This window comes from Acipenser ruthenus, chromosome 20 (genome assembly GCF_902713425.1).
Source record: "Acipenser ruthenus chromosome 20, fAciRut3.2 maternal haplotype, whole genome shotgun sequence".
Taxonomy (NCBI): Eukaryota; Metazoa; Chordata; class Actinopteri; order Acipenseriformes; family Acipenseridae; genus Acipenser; species Acipenser ruthenus.
The window spans coordinates 25,176,844-25,200,667 of record NC_081208.1 but is presented as its reverse complement, the minus strand read 5'-3'; the positions used below and the strand labels follow the sequence as shown (position 1 = coordinate 25,200,667).

At 37.7% G+C, this 23,824-nt stretch overlaps 2 protein-coding genes across 4 annotated transcripts in view; one reads left to right on the top strand and one right to left on the bottom strand.

Annotated features, from left to right (window-relative positions):
- pkd1l3 (polycystic kidney disease 1-like 3) overlaps positions 1-7,585 on the bottom strand; it is a 43,933-nt gene extending 36,348 nt beyond the window's left edge. Inside the window, exons 1-6 of the mRNA XM_058994094.1 lie at positions 7,171-7,585; positions 3,052-3,177; positions 2,535-2,581; positions 1,905-1,938; positions 1,174-1,226; positions 574-651 (exon numbers count right to left, since the gene is read on the bottom strand). Coding sequence (XP_058850077.1) covers positions 574-651; positions 1,174-1,226; positions 1,905-1,938; positions 2,535-2,581; positions 3,052-3,177; positions 7,171-7,483 — 651 coding nt within the window. The 5' untranslated portion in view covers positions 7,484-7,585. The remainder of the gene's footprint in view (positions 1-573; positions 652-1,173; positions 1,227-1,904; positions 1,939-2,534; positions 2,582-3,051; positions 3,178-7,170) is intronic.
- Positions 7,586-9,234: 1,649 nt separating this feature from the next.
- Positions 9,235-22,653, top strand: dhodh (dihydroorotate dehydrogenase). Of its 3 annotated transcripts, XM_034904224.2 has the most exons (10): positions 9,235-9,350; positions 14,515-14,724; positions 15,219-15,418; positions 16,222-16,303; positions 17,143-17,225; positions 17,842-18,029; positions 18,382-18,495; positions 18,834-18,987; positions 19,543-19,702; positions 19,782-22,653. In XM_034904224.2, exons 3-10 carry the CDS (start codon positions 15,283-15,285, stop codon positions 19,924-19,926), a joined length of 1,062 nt encoding a protein of 353 aa, XP_034760115.2. In that variant the 5' UTR covers positions 9,235-9,350; positions 14,515-14,724; positions 15,219-15,282; the 3' UTR covers positions 19,927-22,653. The 3 variants fall into 3 exon arrangements, with proteins under 3 accessions (XP_034760115.2, XP_033897707.3, XP_058849712.1); XM_034041816.3 differs by lacking the exon at positions 16,222-16,303 and having other exon boundaries at positions 19,782-22,650; XM_058993729.1 differs by lacking the exons at positions 9,235-9,350; positions 14,515-14,724; positions 15,219-15,418 and adding an exon at positions 15,426-15,683.
- The last annotated feature ends 1,171 nt before the right edge of the window (positions 22,654-23,824 follow it).

Below are 23,824 nucleotides of genomic sequence, written 5' to 3'. Positions count from 1 at the left end.
GCTTCAGGATTTTCAACACTGTGGATAAAGAGAAATTAACTTCTGTCTTCTTGTACAGAATCATTTTCTCATCAAAATAGGAAGTGATTAGGCACTGTACTAGGAAGGAGCAGCAATATTGTAATGAATCCTAAATTGGGTAATGTCCCTAATGAGAGTAGCATGTTGCAGCTCCAAGTGCTCTACATTGAACTGAACAGCAGAGGGCTGTGAACAGGAGAAGATGGTGCTTTGGGTAGCAACAGGGAATGAAGCAATATCATTACTGAGGATTGAGTGGAATTTTCTGTTTTGCTTCCTAATAGCGAGTTGAAATTATAGAGAAGTTTTATTATATTATTTCACTGTGGATGAAATGAATGACAGAGCAAGCCTAGTGCTCCAACAGAGTGATGCGACACACCTGATTCACATTGGAAATAAAGCCTACAGACACAGCATCAACAGTATTATGACCATGTTTATATGGGGCTTGGTGATGTTTGCACTTACTCACACACAGGATAACGTCTGTAGACCATGCATTATTTTAACAGATGTTGGGATTTCTGTACAGGATATATACCCATGTACCTTGTGAGTAAATGAAGGTTGTTCATCTTCCTTTTCTGCCGCGTTCAAAAACTTCTCAGCCAACTGCAACATATCTTCCTGTTTAGTGGTGAAAACACTGGATTAACAATCAGCAGGTTGTGGTGGACAAACAGATTGGAGGGTTCTTCTTCACCCAAGCAGACATCTATCTTTGAGATAAATGGACCTTTTGGGGCCTATTGTACTTTCAGTCTGTTATTTAATTCAGTTTTTGTAAAATGTAAGGTCTAATACTTAAATGTTGTTATTATTATTATTATTATTATTATTATTATTATTATTATTATTATTATTATTATTATTTTAAATAACAGTATAACAGTAACATAGCATTTTCGCTTTAGGGGAAATGCAGAATGAGTTACTATCAATTTTATTCTTATATGAGATAAACTCCTGTTCATGTAACACATGCAGTGCTTCTGAAATATGTTATTGATGAAGTTAGGATCCTTACTAAAGGGTACTTATCCCTTCAGAAGAATTTAAACATCTGGCCTGCACCCGATGGATGTGGAAACCCTCTCACAAAGGAATTGCAGTAGGCTGGCTACTTGGCTCTGGGCTCACACATTTTACCTGGGCAATGATGAAGTTTGGTTTCCTCATGTTCTCCATGGTTACGTTCAGAGCTGTAGAGGAGAGAGGACAGTGTTAGCGGAGAGATGGGGAGGCTTCATCCAAATGAAGCATGTTTGTGTTGTTTGCCCTTTCAAGTAAGCTGCTTAAAGAAGTGAAACCTGATTAAATAATTCCACAAACCTTAGCTGTCATGCACTTCCATTTGATATTGTATGTAGATCTCTTGTGTCATATGTTCTGAACATGTTAAAGAAGGCCAGAGATAACTCTCAGTTTGCACTCGTTACTTTGAGGTAGTCTGTTACTGTTTATTTCACCTCAGAAGTGTCTTCAGCGTCAGAGTATGTCACTGGCTACAAAACATTCCTTAGGGAAAAATGTTACTCTCTAAGTGAAACTACCAAAGAAGATCAGATACAATTTTTTATATAGCTAATAGAAGTGCATGTCAGGTAGGATTTATTGAATTATTTCCAAAAACACCATTAAATGATGAACATAGAACTGTTTAAGGTACATGAAATAAATTGACTTTCTGAGTTACAAGAAAATCTGACACAGACTTACATTAGAGCACCTTTTTTACCCTCTTAAAGTAGCAAACTAGCAAATTAAATATCAAATGAGTCAACTTTCATATTAGGTTTAGTCTGACAAACTGATTTATTACATAAAAAATATAAGCTTTTCTGAGCAGACCCATTCAGCCTCTGTTTGGTTATCCCTACCTCTCTGGAATTGACTTGTATCAGAATAAGATGTCTGAAAAAAAAACAAAAAAAACATTCAACAAAGCTGTGTCAGTACTTTTGAGTTAAATTCTAACAACAACCAAATGAACAAAAACAATTATTGTGAAAATGATTATTAATAGAAAACAAAATTAACACAATTGTATACGTGTATCCTATCCTTATCCTAACTAAAGATGGTTTTGAACAAGTATATGTGCACAGTTAACCCTGTCTCTTATGATAAAAGACCCTATTTGAGTGGAAACAGAACATTTCTCAGTCTTAAAGTGAAATTTACTTTTTAAAGAGTCCTAAATGTAAAAAGGACATACGGTTTTGAAAAGTAACTCGTTTTAACAGTACCATCAATCAAGTTGGTTCTGAATGTTTTCCAAAAACTATTGTATTTCTGCATGCTTTCCTAATGATGGTTTAACTACAGTTCTGATGTAAGTATTAAATTATAACAAGACTGTTAACTCTGAAGTTCATAGGAAAATAATGAAAATACTCTTAAAATATTCTTATTAGGATTATACCTGCATTGAACACTACTTGTTGTCTACAGTAATACAAATACCCATGATCTCAGAAGTTCTGTCCAAATGCAGAGAAAGTCCTTACCTGTGTAGAATTAGAGTCACGCCTCTTCCGGATTTTTACCTCATATTCTGGGAGGGGGACAGATGATTCTAGCATGGGTTTAAATATTTATTTTTTAAAACAACACACACACACACACTCACACAAAGTATCTGTAACACTTTATTTCAGAGTTGTACTTACAGCTCTTTTTAATCTTAGTGTCCCTGTCTGTCTATGATGATTTCACATTAGTAGTGATAATAAATGTGAAAGGTATCTTTAAATAATGGCTGTTTCATACGTACTGTTGAAGCATTATAAAGGTGTCTGCTGACTTTAAGTTTTGCTTTGTTTGCTTTGATCATTATTTATCTGGAGTTAGGAAATGGAAAATCTCTATACAAAATCTCAGGTTAACAAGGGGTGGAAACTACACCCCCTATGGTCATTTTTTACTCTCTTCCTCTGCTGCCCTTGTGATACAGGGTCTCTGGATGCCATTGGAAACTCTAAATTACTTTAATATATTTATGGAGGGTGTGCTGGCATGGCTTACCTTTCTGGCAGACAAAGTAGAGCCTCAGATTGCATCTGGATGTGGTCACCAACTGTAAAGTGGGGTCAAGGATGATGTAGGTGCAGAAGGAGTCAACTCTTGACCCCCGCAGCCAGGAAGGGGGGTCTGAAACACAGAGTTAGAGTTGAGTCTTAATGATGCCAACAACTTTGCGCAATATCTGCAAATAACTTCAGAATCAACTCATTCCATTTTATTAAGGCAATATAAAAAGAATAATGGGTAGCTTACTGAAGGCATGATCTCAGGAACACGACAGTGAGCATCAATTCAATAAAATACAACCAAGATGCAGTACGTATCAACCATCCTAAAGAAACCACGTTAAACCCCTTTAGAAATCAACATGCATCATGATACACTGTAACTCATTGGCAAATTTTATTAAGAAAAGAAAAGTATGTTAAAGACTTAACTGAGAACTAAAGCAGCTTACATTTATTGACACAAGAACAGCCCCCTACCCCTGTTTTTAAGACCCCATTGAACTGGCCACTATACTGGCCTTACATGTTATTCTCTACATGCCCTCAAACCTGATACAAATGATGGCAATTTAAATAGAAAGGATATTTAAAATGCATACAAAGCACATGCAAAGCTTTGCAGTGTAACCAGGAGGCATTTGGAAACCACTGCTACGTAGTTTCAGTCATGGCCCGGTCATACCCCACACTGACCACCAGAAGTCACTGCTCATTTGATTGGAACCAAGGCCAGGTCTCCTGTGTACTACAAACCAATACACCAGCTAGTCTACTCCTTGACAGTGGTATTCACTTGTAGTTCTTTCAGTCCATTGCAATCCCACATTTGATTACTGTAATCCCCCTTGGTTGAATTATAGATCAGCAGTATATTTTTCATGCCAATGGTATATAATATTATATGACAAGTCCAGGACCATAAAAAAAGGAAACACTGAAACGCTTCTCATATATACCTATAACTACATAATGCATCTAGTGTACTTGATTAGAACAGTGTCCCAATGTAAAATCCTTGACTCTGCCGTATGTTCTCCGCTATGTTCTCTGAATAAAAAAATTGACTTGTATTTTAAATTATGTATTTAACATTTAATCATAATGCGATGTGATTTCATTATTTTTCTTTTCATTTAGAAACCAAAAAAAGTGAGACTAAGGTCGTCTCAAATGCCTCTCGTTTAGACAGCGGCTTATTCGGGATATTTATTATTTATTTATTTATTTATTTATTTATTTATTAATTATTATTATTATTATTATTATTATTATTATTATTATTATTATTATTATTATTATTATTATTATTATTATATGTTTCTGTTAAACCAGCTATTTTAAACCTCATGCATTATTCAGTTTGTTGAACACCCCAATTTAAACCTTTCTGTTATCCTGGGATACCTCAGTACCGCATGTAAAAAAAAAATGTGAAAAGAACACTTATCTTTGAATTAAAACAGATATTCTATTTACTCTCACGTACTTCCACCACAAGCTGCTCAGACCACATGCTAATTTTACATGGAGCTGTGTGGTTCTGCTACCACAAGCTGGCACATCAGAAACATTAGGCTGTGGTTCTGGGGTAACACATGTAAAACAGTCACTAAGAAACGATTTGTCTACAGGTGCACGCTGTCTTTCGCAGGACTACATTTTAAAGACTTATAACAGATTGCCACAGTCATTTTTAAAAGTAATTTGGCAGTTTAAGATGTTTTACCAAACATGGTACAAAATTAACATTGTTATCTGTGGTTTTTACCCTGCCTAACAATATTTCTAATGTATGTGACTTACCATGCTTATCTGTGCTTTACCATGATTTCACTATATTTTGCTTTACTGAGCTTTGCTGTGCTTTTCTCATTGTATACTACAGTACACTTTCTGTCTTTTGACAATTAATTTTATATTACAAGGTGTCAAATCATGTTAGTTTCTGGCCCTCATTAACTGTCAAATAAGCTGTCACTTTCAGTCAGAACCATGGGGTTGCTCAAACAAGTTACATATTTCTAAAGATTCTTAAATTAAATGAAAATAACGTAAATCTGATTAAACAAACAAAAATAAATTGGCATGCCTTTGAATCTCAAATGGTAGTGTTCAAATAGAGTCATACACAATAAGCAGCCTCAGAACACACATATCAGGTATGATAGGGTTGAATACAAAAAAGTCAAATGAGTCTTCTGAGTTTTCCCAGGATGGAAATGCTATGGAAATGATGGAAATAGGCCACACAGTGTTGCCTCACACTCAACACAGGGCAGAGGTGACCCGCAGTGTCTGATTTCAGAGCGCATGGAAATCACAGTTGTGTGTGCAAAGATGACAAGGGGCAGCATGCAAATATGTGTGCAAGTGGATTTGTGGGCCTGCCTTTTTGTATCAGTGAGGATTATTTTAGACCAGTTAGTTCTCACAAGTGTTTAGGGGATAAAAAAAAAAAATCGATTTCAATGGACTATCACAAATCAAGTAGTTTCTATCATATAGCAATCTGTACCATACCAAAATGCCTAGTCTACTCTTTGTTTTATTTTTTGATCCTCCCAACTGATATAAATGATCCAAAGAGCCACTATCACATAAGCATTGCCAAAAATTAAAATTTGTGAGATCTCATCACCAGAACTATTTGTTTCGCCCAGTAGTTTTACAATGAAAAAGTGGTACAGTGGTGTGGTGCCACATACCAGGCATGGTCTCGCAATGGTTCACCATATTAAAGCAAGGTTGACCATGTTAATAGTTCATGGTTATACCATAACACATGGTTTCAAATATCTAAGTGGTTGAAACAACGTCACAACATATTGCTTTAATTACAAAATAATCAACAATAATTACAGTATTTGAAAAAACTTTTTAAATTTGAAAATATATAGATATAAAACGCTCACTTGGCATGGAGTTCAGTGTAAAGCTTTTTCTATAAAAATGAAAAGTCCGCTCTTGGTTGCTCTCATTCACAGATATTGTGCTTGTGGAGAGAAGTACAGCTAGATTACACAATGCCAGTGTAAAAAACTGTAACAGCATAGTCAGATGCTTTTTCGTATCTCAGAAATTTGCTTAATTACCCCCTTTAATCTTTACTTTTATATAGCGCCTTTCATTGTGGACCACCATCATAAAGCGCTTTACAAGATACTAGGGTGTGTGAACTATGCATCAGTTGCAGAGTCACTTACAACAATGTCTCACCCAAAAGACAGAGCACAAGGAGGTCACACAATGAGTCTCAGGGTCACACAATGAGTCAGTGGCTGAGCTGTGATTTGAAAATCAAGTGTTATATTTAGAAGGCTGTTGGGTTTTTTTCCCACTACTGTCTTGAAAAAGTTTCATGAATACCAAAATTAGTGTTATTTAAAAAACATTCCATACACAGGGCTTTAAGTCAAGTCAACTTTAACGAATAAAATGCAGTTACATTGATTATTCATGAAACGGATGTTGGATGTTGTTAAGGTAGTCAACAACAATCTAATAAAGTTTCTTCAGTTTATAGACGATACACCGTAGGCATTCACAGAGCACTGTAGTTATTCCACGAATGAGGACATAACCCACAAGCCACTGAAAGGGATGAGTGAGTTGTTTACGGCTCTCCCCTTGAGTGAAATAAGCACAGCACTCTATGAACATTCATGGAGTATTCTGTTTATATATTTATAGAAAATAAAGTAAACCTAATTAAATGTAATTTATAGAAGTGTGATTCTCCCTGTCATTCGGCCGCTGGATTTAAATAAATGAATACAAGATAGAGTCCAAAATTGTGATCCGGTAAGAATTATATTCACTCAGGATCACCGAATATAAAAACAAATATTGGATGCTAGATATATCAACACTTCTTGTAGAAATAACAGTATTTTATTCATAAAAACACATTCTTTACTCAAGAATCAAAGCTTTTGTGAATAGAGACCAACACTTTAAAACTAAGAATACCAGTTATTTAGAAGGTCAAGTTCTACCAGTAAAAAATAGTTTTTTTGGAAATATTAAGTTTCAAATTTGGACTCAGTTAGAAATATTTCCCTCCCTCTCTCTCACACACAAATTATCTCACAATTGTTTAAGGGAAGCTTACCGGTTGGTTTCATTTTCGAAGTCTCATTTGACAGGTCCTTCCCGACCCACCATGCCTGGTCCTGGTCCAGATGCTGATTGAGGAACTCCTTTGTCTCCCCATCAATAGAGTGCAGCAGATTCCCTCCTTTGCTGATACAAAACTTCTGGGCTTGTGTCCAGGACACGGGCTGCTTGACAAACTTGTAACATGTTCCCTTAAATTTCATATCTTCCTTAGCACAGGTATTCCCCTGTACCGCAGGGGTGTTACACCCCAAAACCAGAATAAGGGTGACAACTAGGGCCACCGAGGGCATTGATCTCTGAAACATCACTCTGAATGTACTGTGCAGCGCTCTCGCTGTGCTGCTGTATGTGTGTGTGTCCAGTCCAATGAGGTAGTGTGGCAGGACCGAAGCAGCCTCCAAACAAGAGTTCTCCTCCCTCTCTTCTCATGAAAGTCAGGAAGATGCTAACAACAGCCAGTCCTCTCGCTTATTAGGCAAATTCAAGGGTCTTTTCCCTTCCCTGTTTGCAAATAGCTAATGGTTGGTGCTGGAATACCCTTAGATACAGATGTATTTAGAATTTTGGCTACCAAATGGTTAGTTGTGCATCAGAGAAAAAAACAGAACTGGAACAGCAAAAACAAAGGATTGCGAGCTATCCCATATAAAAAGTGTATGCTAATACAATGCATTTACCATATTTTACAACCACAATGCTCAGCTTAAAATATATATATATATATATATATATATATATATATATATATATATATATATATACACACACACACACACACACACAAACATACAGTGTGAGTTGTTTATTTTTATTAATTTGCTTTATTAATCTTAATTAATAAAAAAAAGGCACAGAAAGATGAGCATGCTTTTCAGCGACAGGCCAGCAGAGAGAATTCCAACACTGAGCTTAAGATTTAAATCAGTTCTTAATTAGGGTTAGAGTCAGGGTTAGGGCAATGGCTCAAAGTGAACATATCATGTATTTGAAACAATTTAATACAGTTTCACCCGTCTTTCTGCACCAGGCAAAGAGCGCGGCCGTCTTTCTGCAACTGTGCCAAAAAAAAAAAACATTTAAATATACATAGTGTAAACTTTGTACTGCAAGAAATCTTAAGAAATGGCCAGTGCGTCCCCTTAATGATTTTTGAGCACACCTTTGAGCAATATTCTGGCATCAAATGAAGTAGATTTTTAGTCTGTACATGGTTTCCAGTGGTGAAAAGCAGCAGTGAATTATTAGCCTTTTGCTTTGCTTGTTTTCAATCCTCTCTTTCAAAAAGCTGACAGATTGTTTCTGTGGCGGTCTACTTTTCTTTGTGTGGAGTTGTTTTCCAGGGTTCCTCGCTCTTTACTGGGTCCCCCTCCATCATGGGGGCTCTTCATGGGACCCCAGATCCTGGAAAATTCGTTTTTTTTTTATTTTTATAATCCATAGCTTGAGTAGTTTCTCAAGAAATAACCATTATTTACATTGTGCAGAGTTGCCAATCTGTGTAAATGTATGTTTGTTACATAAATCATCATGTCAGACTAACAAACCAGCACTTTCCAATGATTAAAATTTCTATGGGCGACTGGTCTTCTTTGGCTGAAGTTTATTTCTGAGATCCCCCATTTACCATTCGCCATATGTTAATCAAATCAACCTGTATTCCATGTAAACACACATTTCAGCTAATGCCTTCATCAGTGTTATTCTTATGTCAAACTTATTTTACTCATATCTACGACATTGACATGTATTTTTTTTTTTGGGGGGGGGGGGGGGGGGGGGGGTATTAATTTGTTTTTGTTATGGGTATATTTTAAATTAAAGTGTCTAAAATGTTTATATGACTAACATATTAACCCCCGGGCTTGGATTGTGACAATAAACTGTTTAAATTGAATTGTTTAATCGCAACATATTAACGCAACGCTCAGTTCACAAATGACACATAACAATACAAGTATGACATTTTACAGAAGAGGACCCGCTATGCCAAGGCCTAGCCCTCTCGTACTTGTCGCCACCTTCGTTCCAACAAAAAGAGAAATAAAGTTGCCGTCCCAAGTCTCGCGGCGTTTTCTCCAGGAAGTAAATCGCCGTGTTGACTCTTGAACTAGTGAACTACTGACTCTCGCAGTGAACTGCTGCATGCGGAAAATGACGGCACAGTTGTTAAAGGTAAAGTGTGCGTTTTATGCAGGGACATAAAGTGTTGTGTTATTTGGTGTTGCTATTATATACAATGTGGCACATGGGGAACTCTACAATACAACTGTTAGTTATTCTGGGCACGTGAAAATTAGTCAATTTATTGAATTGCTGTAATGTAATCGTATCTTCTTTCTTGTAAAATGTACGCATACGGTTTTTACAGTATGCAATCCTAATGTTTTCATATCCTTCTCTGTTGAATTTAGCCAAGGTTAGAATGTCCTCATTATGCAATGCTTTTCAGGTGTCCCCGCGTGGCTGCTGCATATGACTTTCGTGGTAGCATCTGTAGTTCACCTTATCATTGATACTTTTGTATTTCAGGTAGTAGTTAGCAATGTGGATGTCTCCTAACGTTTTACAGTACAAAGTAGTCAGAACGAGTTACATGGCAGGTGAATAGCAGCACTGTTTAAGTGCACTATTTTGGAACCAGGGGTGTCCAATTACTGTGGCCCATGGTCCTGGGAAGTTACTTATGTATTTTTTCACCATTTCTTGTGTGATATATTTTTTGGAATCCGTAGAGTATATATTTCCTCAGGAAACTGAATATGTATAATGTTACCTCCTGAACTTATTGGACTGATGGTTAAGAATGACCTTTCCATGCAGGTACTGTAACAGGACACCAGGACAGTAAAATACATATTGTCACACAGCTGTTGCTTTAGGAGCAATATTTAGGCCACTGCTTTCTTATCTGAACGTTGTTGAGGTGTCACTAAAGCTCAAGTCACTTAAAGGATTTAAAAACAAACAAAATAAACAAAACTGTCTAGTATAGGCAGTCCAGAGGCCTGTTTATATCGATATAAAATGCCACTCTATTCTTTGCACAGCGAAGATGTTCATATTGAAGATTTTATTTTTAGGTTGTTCAAGGAATAGGTTATTTACAAAAGAATGTTTCCCAGTGAATTTTCTCAAGACAAAAAAAGGGAATTCGTTTTACATTTTGTTTTTAAAGGTGCAAGTCATTTTTCATGTACTGTTTTACGCTTTTAAGCATTTTTTTTAAAGGAAAACCTTGCAAAGTCAAGCAATCTGTTTTAATTAACACAGCAGTGGCTTGTGTGAATAGGGATTATTGTTTGTATACATTTAAATGTGTTTGATGAAGCATTAAATGGATGTAAAATGTTTTGTTTTTTTTAAACATCATACGAACTTGCATAATTCTTGTTAAACAATTTTCGAAATAATAATACAAATAGTAAAATGTATATCATTGAGGAAGCTTTCTCGTAAATGCTGCATGACACCCTCTTAACAGTGTGGGGTTAAATTAAACCGCAGAGAGGTTTGCCTTCATTTGCATGACAGCTCAGAATCATTTTGCTATTTGTATTTCAAATACTACTTTTTTTTTAATTCCATGCACTCAGAAATATTTTCAATGTAAAATTACATCAGCACATGTTCTTTATATGACCTGTGTCATTTATTTAATTTACTTCAAATCTTGATGGTGGCCAGCAATATGACTTTGATCAAATCACTTTTTGTTGACAGTACTTGCACAATAGAGTCTAATTTAAAGAGCGTTGGATCAAAATACCAGCATCCATACACTCATAAAATCTGATGAAACAAACCCAATACAAAAAAAAATGAAAATGGTGCATATCCAATAAACACCGGAAAAACACTGGAAATGGTTACTCAGTTCGTTGACTTTACCCCTTTCTCCGCGAAAAATAAATAAAATACAAAAAACTACTGAGACGGGTAATGTCCCTCCTTCCTGACTTGTATATCGCATTGATTTGTTCTGAATACTTTAAACCCACCCCAAATATTGAGTGGCAGCACATTTAAACATTTCTATTGGAGGATTGTAACACGCGTGCAAGATTTAAAACAAGAGTACAACTGTTAGACGTGGAGGATTGTTTTTGCTCATGAGATGTAAAGCGTTCTGTTATAGAGAGTTTACACGCTCGTGGAATTTAAAACTGAATTAAAAAAAAATGCCTAAACACACATAAATCCCAGAGAAGGTACATGTGTGCAAGTACTGACCAGTTTATATATATTGTGACAGAAAAAAAAGGCCAAGAATTTTGGAAAGTAACCGAAAAAAAATAAAAAAAATTATACAGTATATGAAAAACTCCCAGAAAAAAAAAACGATTTACATACAACTCAAATAGCTAAAAATAAGCACCAAAAAACTAAATTAATAAAAAACAGAAGCCTTAATTATAATGATGCCTAAAAAGGGGGAAACTGCAGCAGGAGTTACTCTGCTGCATCAAATTCAAGGTTGCAACTTAAGACGTATCTGGATGACCAAGCACTTAATTGATCTTTGAAAACAGTTAAAGCTGTTGCTTTTTTAATTCTTTAGCTTTTAATATGTTTTTACACAGTCATCTCCTTTTAACCTGACAATTGTAAAGAGCATGAAGAATGTTTGAAAGCGTTTCATAAATGTCTTTGAAGTAGGGTTCCCACCTCTGACTTACAAAAAACCGGGACACCAGAGTCATTTCGTACAAAAATAAATAAATAAATAAATAAATCATATACTTTGACATTTAATGTCCCGGGAAGTGTTACAGATTTCCCAGGACAGCTGCCTCAAAAAGAGAACAATCCAGAACGGGTGGTAACCCTACTTTGAAGTAAAAACGTGTGTGATAAGACATTTTAAATTCTGTAGACCACTATTCAAAGAATTAATACAAATGTGTATTTTTCCTCCAACATATAATGTTAATGTTGGAATTATGTAAAATTTCACACAAGAAAATTACCCTATTTGTTCCACACACCCCAATAGCCATGGAAAAGTATATGCGATTCAGAGTTTAATCAATCAATCAATCCTTAATTGTGCTTTACATGGACAAAACAGTGTATTGACAGCTAAAAGGAGTAAGAATAAGCAATAAAAAGCAGAGAATACAATAAAATACATAACACTAAAAAAAACCACAATAATTTTAGGATAACTAAGATAGATTATAAAAATGTCTTTAGTCTGGTTTTAAAGAGGCAGTGTGGTCCAGTGGTTGTAACCAGAAGGTCACTGGTTCAAATCCCACCTCTGCCACAAACTGACTCGCTGTGTGACCCTGAGCAAGTCACTTAACCTCCTTGTGGTCTATCCTGCGGATGAGATGTTAAATCAATGTCCTATTGTAAGTGACTCTGCATATAATGCACAGTTCACAGCCTACCTCTGTAAAGTGCTTTGTGATGGTGGTGCACTATGAAAAAAAGAAACAAGGATCAGGGGTCACAAATGGAGATTAGATAAAGGGGCATTCAGAACAGAAAATAGGAGGCACTTTTTTACACAGAGAATTGTGAGGGTCTGGAACCAACTCCCCAGTAATGTTGTTGAAGCTGGCACCCTGGGATCCTTCAAGAAGCTGCTTGATGAGATTCTGGGATCAATAAGCTTCTAGCAAACCAAACGAGCAAGATGGACTGAATGGCCTCTTGTTTTGTAAACTTTCTTATGAAAGGCGCTGTATAAAAATAGATATTATTATTATTATTATTATTATTATTATTATTATTAAAATCTGCAACAGTTCATGCTTCCCTTACAGAACTAGGCAGATCATTCTATAGTTCAGGAGCCCTGTACCTGAAGGCTGTGACACCTGTATTCTTAAGCAAAGCGTGTTTCCAGTCCTTGCAAGTATGCAAACTTTCATGAAAATCATCCATCATTTATTACAAGGAGAAGAACAAGAATAACTAACTAGATTTTCTGATTCCTAATCTGGTGCTTTGATATTTTTGCATGAGATGTTGGAAAATATATTGAAACGGATATATTTTGACATGTATTCGCTACAAATGACAAAAATACCTTGCACTTATTTATTGTCTCACCAGAATTTGCTCAACAGTTTAAAAAAAAAAATGGCAAATGAAAAAGAGCTCTGTGTGATATCTGAGAGGAATATATATATATATATATATATATATATATATATATATATATATATATATATATAGGATCAACACAGCAGCTCTTGAGCCTCTATTTAAAAATTTTAGACAGCAGAAAGGAAACAAACCAGATTATGCGTGTGTACATAGTGATCTCTATGGAAAGCCATTTGGGACAAAAACGCGTTGTGCTGCTTTAGAGCGAGTCAGAATCTCATGGGGCAGTAAAAAGGCAAGCACGTCATTCTGAAATGCCTCGCTTAAACAGTACCCAACTTCCTGAAAATGTTGTGTAGTGATTTTTATGTAGATTGTAATATATCATATATTTTGTTGTTGTTGTGACTTTCTGTTATGTGGAATGCAATAAACAAGAACCAAAACAGTGAGTTTTTTTTCCCCTTCACTTTACAACGCCATTTCCACATTTGTTTTATTTTAAGTGTTTAAAGTAAAAATGTTGTTTGCTTGTTCAGCTACAAAAAGGCACAAGTAAACCTCATGTTATTACTTTATGAAAACGTGTCGATGGCCACTGTTTACTGTGAAGAAACAGCAATGGCAAGGAATGAAAAAAAAAAAAAAATGCGTTGTCAACTTGATGTACTATTTATTTCGGCAATAAACAAAACAACGTTTAACTTGAACTGCTATTTGGCATCCTTTGTTTTGTAGTTAATTCACTGGGGTAAAGTAAGTCCTACACAACGTATTCTTTACTCCTGGGATATTTTTCTATTTTAACGTGTTACGTATTGTAAGGTCTTGCTGTAAAATAAAGGCACACACACAGGGGCCATGGCCACGCCCCCTGCCCCTGCTGCTGTGCTGTCTCTGCCTGCATTCAGAGAAATATAATGGCTTTTATTACTTATTGAAAAACGAATGAATATCCAAATGATTATTTAAATTGTGAATGAATATCAAAATATGAAAATCCTATGTTCGTCCCAGCACTAGTATAAACTCTCCACAGGATGTACATACAGTAGCTGGCGATGGGGATATTGACACATGTGGCCATCACAGTCTAAGGCAGTTTGATTGGCAGTTTCTGCTTGATAGAGGCCCGGGACTGAGTGGCAAAGGGTGTCCACGTCAGGATTGTGAGAAATGTATAACTCTTTTTCAGTCAGCCACCAGATATCGGTATAAATAACGTAATAGAAAGCAGAAACGTTAATACAAATTCCTACGTTTGTTTTTCTAATTGAAGCGTGCAAAGGATGCGGTGAAGGTGATTGGCTCAGGTGGTCTGCTGTTTGTCTCGTACCTGACAGCCACTGGGGACGAGCGCTTCTATGCCAATCAGCTGATGCCAGCCTTGCAGAGGATTGTGGGAGCGGAGACAGCACATGTGTTGGCAGTTCGATTCATCGGGCTGGGACTTGTCCCACGAGGCAGGCACAGGGACTCTCCATCACTGGTAAGACCCTGCCAGGGGGAGTGTGTTTATTTTTTTTATCCAACAGACCTGTTATAAGTTTCTCCATGGTGTTGTCATTCTTAAGAGTCAATAATTACAGTATTGCAATTTTATTTTATTATGAATTTTAATTATAAAAAATAAAAAAAGATTTTGGTGGTCACAACATTTGGTGGGCCACACCGCCTGTGGTAAAAACTCCTCCTTGGAATGACTCAGACACCAGCTACTAGGAATTATTTTTGTAATAAACATTGGTACCTAAAAAATAATAGTAATAATAAGCTTAACAGTAGTGGGAGTGATGCACAGTTCAGTCTATGGGTCAGGATGAGTTATAGTCCTATTGCTGCACACTGATTTTCCAACTGCCTGCTCTCGGGAGCTGCTCTAGTCTCCTGTATCTCCCTCATCCCCCCCTGTGTATCAGCCGACGATCAGGAGCTTTTCCAGTTGTCGCGCTCCCTCATCCCCCGTGTCTGCTCTGTTCTCAGGAGGTTCGGGTTCTGGGGCAGCGGTTCCAGAATCCGCTGGGGATAGCAGCAGGCTTTGATAAGCATGCAGAGGCAGCGGACGGGCTCTTCCGGCTGGGCTTCGGTTTCGTGGAGGTTGGGAGTGTCACACCGCAACCCCAGGAAGGAAACCCCAAACCCAGAGTATTCAGGCTTCCTGCGGACCAGGCCGTCATTAACAGGTAGATAAGGGACCCTTTTAATGGATAAATCCAAACTAAAGAAATGTTTGTGAATCAATCTTACATTTTTGCATGCACAAGCAGAACTGTTTATCCTCTCAACTAGGTTAAGAGTATCACTTGTGGCAGAGCAAGAGCCAAAAACATGTGAGAATGTGGCTGTTCCCAAATGGGATAATTGGTGCTAATTGGGAACAGCCACATACTATAAAAAGAGAATCCAAATCTCCAAGGGAGACAACCAGGGAGCTGGAACAACAAGAAGGTACAGTGTTTAACTCACTTGTAAAAGTATATGGGTTTTTGTGTGACCGGTAAACAGCTTAGCTGTCCAGTATAGTTTATAACTGAAACGTTTAGCTAGCACTCCTGTATGGAGCTAGGTTTTGGTTTTGTTTATTTTGTGTTGAAAATAAACATACAGGCCTGTGCTTTTGGAGTGTCCTGCATGTGGCAAGCACACCCTGGTTTGTCACATACAGGACTGTCTTCACTTGTCTTTTTGTGTAAAAATGAACAGCACTCCAAAAGCACAGGTTGGTTTTTAAACATATGTATATATGCATGTATATGTATGTCTGTTATACATCCTTCTCTATGTCACACTTCCATTTTTACATCTACATGCTGGATATAGGTCACAGTAGTCTACTTTATCATCTATTTACAGCCATGGTGGGAGATTTTTTGTTACAAACCAACCTATTTTTTTATTTACACTTCTGTACCCCTTAATGTCTTCTGAGGTTACTACTGCTTCTCAAACTGTCTTTGAACTTATTTTCTTGACCGTGTTTTATCAGCTTTCTTAAACACTGTAACCTTTCATCTGGAACCTGCTCTATGGTATAGACTAGAAGCGGGTGGAGCCAACAGAAATGAAAGGTCAGTGTCACAAGATTTCTCAGAAATCGGCAAGCTATGACACCAAGGATGCACCTCATCTAGGGCACATAATCACAGGAGTGAGCTGGGATTTAAAACAGTTTCCTCTGGCTTCCAGTCCTCCGCTCTAACCATAAGTTCATCTCTTGGCTCTGCAGTAGTAGTACATTATATTATGTAGGTAACATGTTCAGATATGGTCAACATATTACTCAATATTTCACCTTTTTACCACTGGCTTAGTCACTGAAAAAATAGTCCTAGGAATAGTCACAGTATCACTTGCATGCAAATTGTTTGTGTACTTTTCCAGGGAGTGTTGCGCTTGGCTTTTGAATAGCAAATGCGATCATCATCATTTCTCAGGCAGGTGTATTCCAAGCATGCCTGAAAATATGTTATTGTTATCAATAATTTCAAAAGTACATGAGAGATACCTCAAATAAGCAGTCACATAGTGTCAATCCCTTTGGAATCCAGTTAGTTTAGGTTTCACTGTAGCTGAAATTCAAGCGACAGATGGTGTTTTGTAGGATCAGCAGTCAAATGTTGTTAATGTGCTAAGCGTGGTATTGTGGCGGAATTGTTTCTCATCCCTGCACTACCTGTTTGGTATTTTTGAATTTGTGTGACGAATGATTGGACCATATCTTCTCAAACATGTATCTTAATATAGTCTAACCCCTCTTGACTTTAACACTTAATGGAAATACAAAAGTAAAATAAAACTCAAGTCAGCAGTGTCCTTATTATTAACATGCTTCGGCGCTTCGTCATGAACAGTGAGACTAATGAATTGATAGTTTGTGTGTGTGTGTGTGTGTGTTTTTTTTTTTAAGGTATGGTTTTAACAGCTGTGGCCATGCAGCCGTCCGTGAGAGGCTGAAGGCAAGGCAAGAACTGCAGTCTGAGTTGACGAAAGGTATGCTATCAAAACTTTTGATTTTGCTGACTCTCAAAACCCCCACTACTGAGTTCCCCTACAATTAGGCAACACAACATCTCAACAATAAACCCTGTGCCTCCCAGGAACACCCTCTTTGTTAATAATTCATCTCTTTTTCCTATGCTAGAATGAATTAATCACCTTGAAAGGTTTGCAAACCGTTGCTGTATGGATTCTCCTTATTGAATGTGCTGGCTGTCAGATCCCCTGAACTTTGCTCTCTTGTCTGCACTGCATTCAGCTTATGGGCTTTCAGATTCAGTGTTTGTTTAAAATGTGGCACAAGAGTGCCATCTGCAGCTTTCTGTAGTACTGCTAGTTTCGTATACATACTTAAGGCACAAAGTGAAGGTAATATTCTGACAGTAGTGTACAAGAAGTAGAAATGTGTAGATTGTATTAGAATGTTTTGTGCAGTACCCTTTTCGTTTGAATTGAACATTATTGTAATGATCATCTGTTCAGTAACTTGAAGAACAGTATATTTATGAGGAGGTCGTCATGATAGTAAAAGCAAGATTAATAGTAACAATAATAATACAGTAGTACTGAATTGCTGTGTTATTGTTACTGTCCCCCTGGGCTTACCTAGCTGGTCGGCCCCTTGGTATTAACCTGGGTAAGAACAAGCTGTCCCGGGATGCAGCGTCTGATTATTCAGAGGGGGTGCGAGTGCTGGGCATGCTGGCTGATTACCTTGTGGTGAACGTGAGCAGCCCCAACACACCCGGACTGAGAGACCTGCAGAGCAAAGAGGAGCTGCGCCTCCTGCTGGACAGGGTGAGACTGGCGCAACATTTACTTTTTTCTTTTTTTTCTTTTGATTTAGGTTATTAATTATTATAATTGATTACTATACTGCAAATGATTTTTGTTTACACTTTTGCAGCTGTAGTCGCAGTGGCTGTGATGCTTCTGATTTAGAAGATAAGTAATGTGATCAAATAATCATGAACTGGTTTATTAGCAGCCAAACCCTAATGACATAACCTGTATTTATACCAACAGCAAATCTAGATACACAGTGAATTAATATAGCCCCTTACAGAATTGATCCACTGAGATGCAACATGCTGTCCCTTCCATGGCCTGCACTGGTGGAATTTAACTGACTAAGGATGCCTCTTTGCAGGTGCTAAAGGAGAGGGATGCCCTCAAGTGCGAGCGAAAGCCAGCAGTCCTTGTGAAGATCGCTCCAGACCTGACCCCGCAGGACAAGCAGGACATAGCCGACATTGTGACTGAGGTCAGAACACACACGGCCAACACACATCGCTTTCAGCTGAGCTCAGAAGTGCCTTATTTTTATTAACTTGAAGTCTTTTAAATGGTACACATGCATTTATAACAGGGTGGAGGCTGGGTGCGAACTGGTGACCTTGCGCACTGCAAGTGAGTGGCTTAACTATGCAAAAGAGCAAGGCTCCTCTGCAGTCATGGTTCTGGAGCTTTTAACCTTGTCTCATCTCACCTATAGAGGACGCAATCTGTAACGAAAGATCTGAGTAATACAAAATTAAAAAACAGATTTTTTTACTTACTGATTCAGTGCTGACCGTGGTTTTCTCTGTTACTGTGTCCCAGCTTGGGGTGGATGGGTTGATCGTCACCAACACCACAGTCTCGCGACCTTCGACCTTGCAGGACCCCCTTCGCGGAGAGACTGGGGGGCTGAGTGGGAGACCCCTAAGGGAAATGTCCACACAGACTGTGCGGGAGATGTACAGCCTCACTAAAGGTACCAGGCAACCACTGCACTGTGCAGGTCTCATTCACACACTTTGTAGTTCAACTTGTAAATAAACATAAAAAAATATTCAGTTACAAGTAAAAAATTATATCGGAAATTAAAGATACATGTTTAGGGAAAAACATAACAAATAAACGTATTATTTGGGCAGCAGTGTGGAGTAGTGGTTAGGGCTCTGGACTCTTGACTGGGGGGTCGTGGGTTCAATCCCAGGTGGGGGACGCTGCTGCTGTACCCTTGAGCAAGGTACTTTACCTAGATTGCTCCAGTAAAAACCCAACTGTATAAATGGGTAATTGTATGTTAAAATAATGTGATATCTTATAACAATTGCAAGTCACCCTGGATAAGGGCGTCTGCTAAGAAATAAATAATAATAATAATAATAATAATTTTGGAAGAAAACTGAAATAGTGATATACAGGTTCAGTGCCTTGACCACTCAGTTGTTTGGGAGATGCTGGCACATGGCTGTGTACTCTGCTGCTAGTAGACAAACATGGTTTCTTCTATCTAGTCTCTGAGTGACTGTTGTCTTTTTAGGGAAGATTCCTATTGTAGGAGTGGGGGGAGTGAGCAGCGGGCAGGATGCTCTTGAAAAGATACGTGCCGGCGCCACCCTGGTCCAGCTTTACAGCGCTTTCACCTACCAAGGGCCACCTATCGTCGGCAAGATCAAACGAGAACTCGAGCAGTTACTGGCGTAAGTATCTTGAGGACAGAAGTGTATTGTATCTTCTTTGTATACAACAGGGTAATGCCTATTTTTTAATCTCTTTCAGGGAACAAGGATTCACAAACGTCACTGAAGCTGTAGGAGCAGATCACAGGACAACAGATGGAAAATTACAAGTACGGGTGCCAGCGCGAGAGCAGCTTCATCTAGCATCAGGAACCCCAGTGCAATCAGCAGCCACCACAGTATAGCTTTTTTCAGTGAACGAAAATGGACAATTTTTTTTTTTTTTTTTTTTTTAATTCAACAGCCTTAAAGAAATGTATATGATCATGTTAAAGTCCAAAATTGGTAGAATAAACCAGCTAATGTTAAGATAAACAGTATATGGATTAAAGTCCAAGCTTTTCCTTCTTGTGGTTAAGGTCAGAAGTTTTACTGGTTGGGTAATGTACAATTTGACCTATTTACTGATAGAGAACATATCTGACAGACTTTGATAGAGGCCTCGTTTTTGGAAGGTTTTTCTGTTTCCAAGACTATACGGATTACTGATGTGTCTAGTGTAACAATCAAAAGTGATGCCTACCTTTGCCATTTGCTGTTTGGAACTACAAATCCAATTTGGGAAAACTAATTATTAAGTTTGAAAACATTTGTTTCACCAATTTCACTATTGCCATCCTGTCTGCTCGGGTATTTCAACACGCATCATTTTGCATGTAACTAAAGAACTCGCTTTTACATCCTCATTGAAGCTACTCCTAAACCTGAGTTCGCTTCATAAATCAACCTATTTCTATTCAAAGGTCGACAAAAGAGTAACGTGCAGCCAGGCTTTCTCACTCTGTCTATAAACTTTACCTGCTCATATACAGGATGAGATTTGTTCCTTGCTAGGTTTATACAATTACATTATTTCTCTCAGAAAATTTGCCTCAACATTCATTGCTAAAGACTGCTGTTTGGGGTTGATTTGATGAGCTGGTACTCATCACCCTGCGTGCCTCTCCCACTTATTACAGACAGGACTGTAACTTATGAAAAGCTGTTAGCCTCCAGGAGCTGTACTTCCAGCTGAGGGAAACTCCACATCTCTCTCTATCAATCCTCAGTCACAGCGAAAAGCCCCACACAGCAGCCTGTCACTACTGGAGCAGGGAAATACACGTTTACAAGCGATTCTCTGAGATCTGTGATCAAAGGTCCCTAGTAATTCTGCAAGCTGTCTAGTTCAATATTCAGGAAGCTTGCCTTCAGGTGCTGTAGCTTAATGCCCACACAGCAACTGTCCCGCTGCGGAGGAATCAATATCTGCTGGATAAAAACACTGCACAACTTTTCATTAAGTAATCTCTGCCAAAAAACAATTAATCTTTAAAGAAAAATATGTCGTAAGGAAGCACAGTAGCATGGTGGGTTGAAGGGAAGCATATTATCCTTGTACACTAAAGCCCATAGGGGAAACACTGTGCAACACATATATACTTCCCTACCTCATTTCCTCATAATAAGTCTTGACAAGTCTTTGCAGAAGCAATTTTTGAAATCGCAAGCATGGCAAATCAAGCACAGTATAGTAAAAAAAATGCACTCAAAATAAAGACATTGGGATTTCAGCCAAGGAATGATGGGAAAGCTCATCCCAATAAGAGAACAATTGAAAGATCACAGTCTAATTTAAGAAACATGGAATAATCAAAATAACATGTCTCGAGTTGGTTTTGGACAGCCACCAGTCCAAAACTAACCAGATTGCTGTGTGATAATATATTCTGACCCATATGTTAATTTGATTAACTTTGAGTATCAAAGTTCAGGGTGCTTTTGCCATACTAATATTACGGAAACATGGTCTTATAAGGTAACACAACCTTTTTAAATACATGCAAAAATATGCCTTTTAAAAACCCTACCCACACTTTAAGTGTGCTTGTGCTTTGTTCTCCTCCTTTCATGTTAAGCACAATGACAGTCTAAACAGTCTGTGTGTGTGCACCTGCATATTTTGTGCTTCCACACACAAGACATGAAGAATGCAACTGCATCATTTCTGTTCTAAAGATTTACTAATGACGTTGAGGGCTGTTTGAAACACAGGGTAGCAATTTGCTGCAGGAGTGGAGTTGCTTTGTTGCCATGGAGAACTGACTTTTTATAATTTTTTTCCAATCTTATGAATATCGATTGAGGGGAGAGGGAGGGAGGAACAAAGTGTACAACAGATAAAAGTACAAAGCAGCTGCATTGTTTCGTAAAGAAACTCAAGATCACATCAATCCCGCCGCAGTCTACACGGGTCTGGAAAACCATTTAGAAGTGTATGTTGTGGTAATGGAGTTTACACCAGTGTGATTAAGGGAAGTGATGAGGGGGGTTTGGTGCATCAAATCTAGTTTCTTTTAGTATTAGTAGTGTACATATTCTGCAAGTGAGTGTTTCAAATCTTAAACTGCTGCTTCTAGGTGCTTAATCACCTCCAGTTGTGTCGACAGCTGAACCATTGAAGTAAGAGACTACCCTCAATCACAGGACGCCACACAGCACAATCTTAATTTTAACCCTAACCCTAAACCTAAACCATTGAAGCAAGAGACTACCCTCAATCACAGGATGCCACACAGCACAATCTTAATCTTAACCCTAACCCTAAACCTAAACCATTGAAGTAAGAGACTACCCTCAATTACAGGACATCACATAGTACAAGGAAGCATCTTCTGCATTAATGTAAAGCTCGGATTGTAACATCTGTATCATAAAATAACTTTTGTATGCCAGTAGAGAGTATGTGCTTCTCTTCAGATTAACAGATGCTCAGGCTGCCAGATGACTCGCTTTAAACAAACAGATATGTAAGTAATTAAATGGATGATGACTTGCGCATGTCTATTACCACCAACAGGAATTTTTTTTTTTATTTGTCAGATTTGCACAAGTTTAATATTATTTCGTATGATGTTTTCTTTATGTAGTGATATGACAGTTTGGGTGGGTGGGAGCGGGGGGTTGATAAAAGCAGTATTGAAATACATGATGCTATGTCAAGGGGAATATGCTAAGCTAATCTAGTTATGCATATTTTGGACATAGTGAATGATATTCATGAAGCATTAATGTGTCAGTAAATGCAATGCGGTCATTTTAATGCTTTTAATGCTATACTATACTGTTCCAAGCAGCATCATTTAGTTTTTCACAAGTTTCTTTTCCGGACTAATAGACATCAATTCAGCTATACAGAAATTGAAAAAAAAAATATGTAATCGAATTATACACACACTTTGCAACAAAAAGTCTTTATTAATATATACTGTACATTGATAGAGTTCTTATACATCATCTGATTGAGTGCTTAAAGTTGTGCGTGGCATGATTTCAGCTAGGCAATAAAGCAGCAACATTGGTAATCACGAGACTGAAACAGCGAATTTATTTAATACATTTTTTAGACAGAGCTGAAAACACTTCAGGCAATGCTGATGAGATCAAAGCAAAAAAAAAAAAAACTAAAGAAAGGGACTGTTTAATTAAAAAGCTTTTAGAGCCTCCTTTCTAAATTGCCTGTTTTATTAGCGCACCCTCCCCCACCCCAACACTTGCTGATAAAATAGCAAAGCATCGCGATAGGAGAACTTTGAAACAAAATGTACAGTATTGCACCTAGCCTGGTAATGGATTCTATACAACCTCTACCTTAAGATGTGTCTGCAATAATCCCTCTTTGATGCACTTGTCTCCTACAGGGCACACATGGATGTTGTGAAGCTCATTTCCCCAAGTCCTTACACCCATGTCTTCAGACGCTATGTGCAGTGAAGTTGCCTTTTTCCCTTTGTCGTTCATCTGTGTCGTTGATTCATTTGTTCGCAGTGAATTGCACGCTCCCTTGCTGATGCCAATGAAAAGAGGAGAAAATTTGAATCACACCAAAGCAAAGAAAAAACTAGCTGCTAAGGTATATTTTATATGTGTGTTCTGTTTACAAGACCTGCTGCAGTGTGTATATATATATATATATATATATATATATATATATATATATATATGGTAATGATAATGATAATGTCGACCCAGGGGAATTTTTTGACCTAAAAAATGAAACAAGGACCAGGGGTCACAAATGGAGATTAGATAAAGGGGCATTCA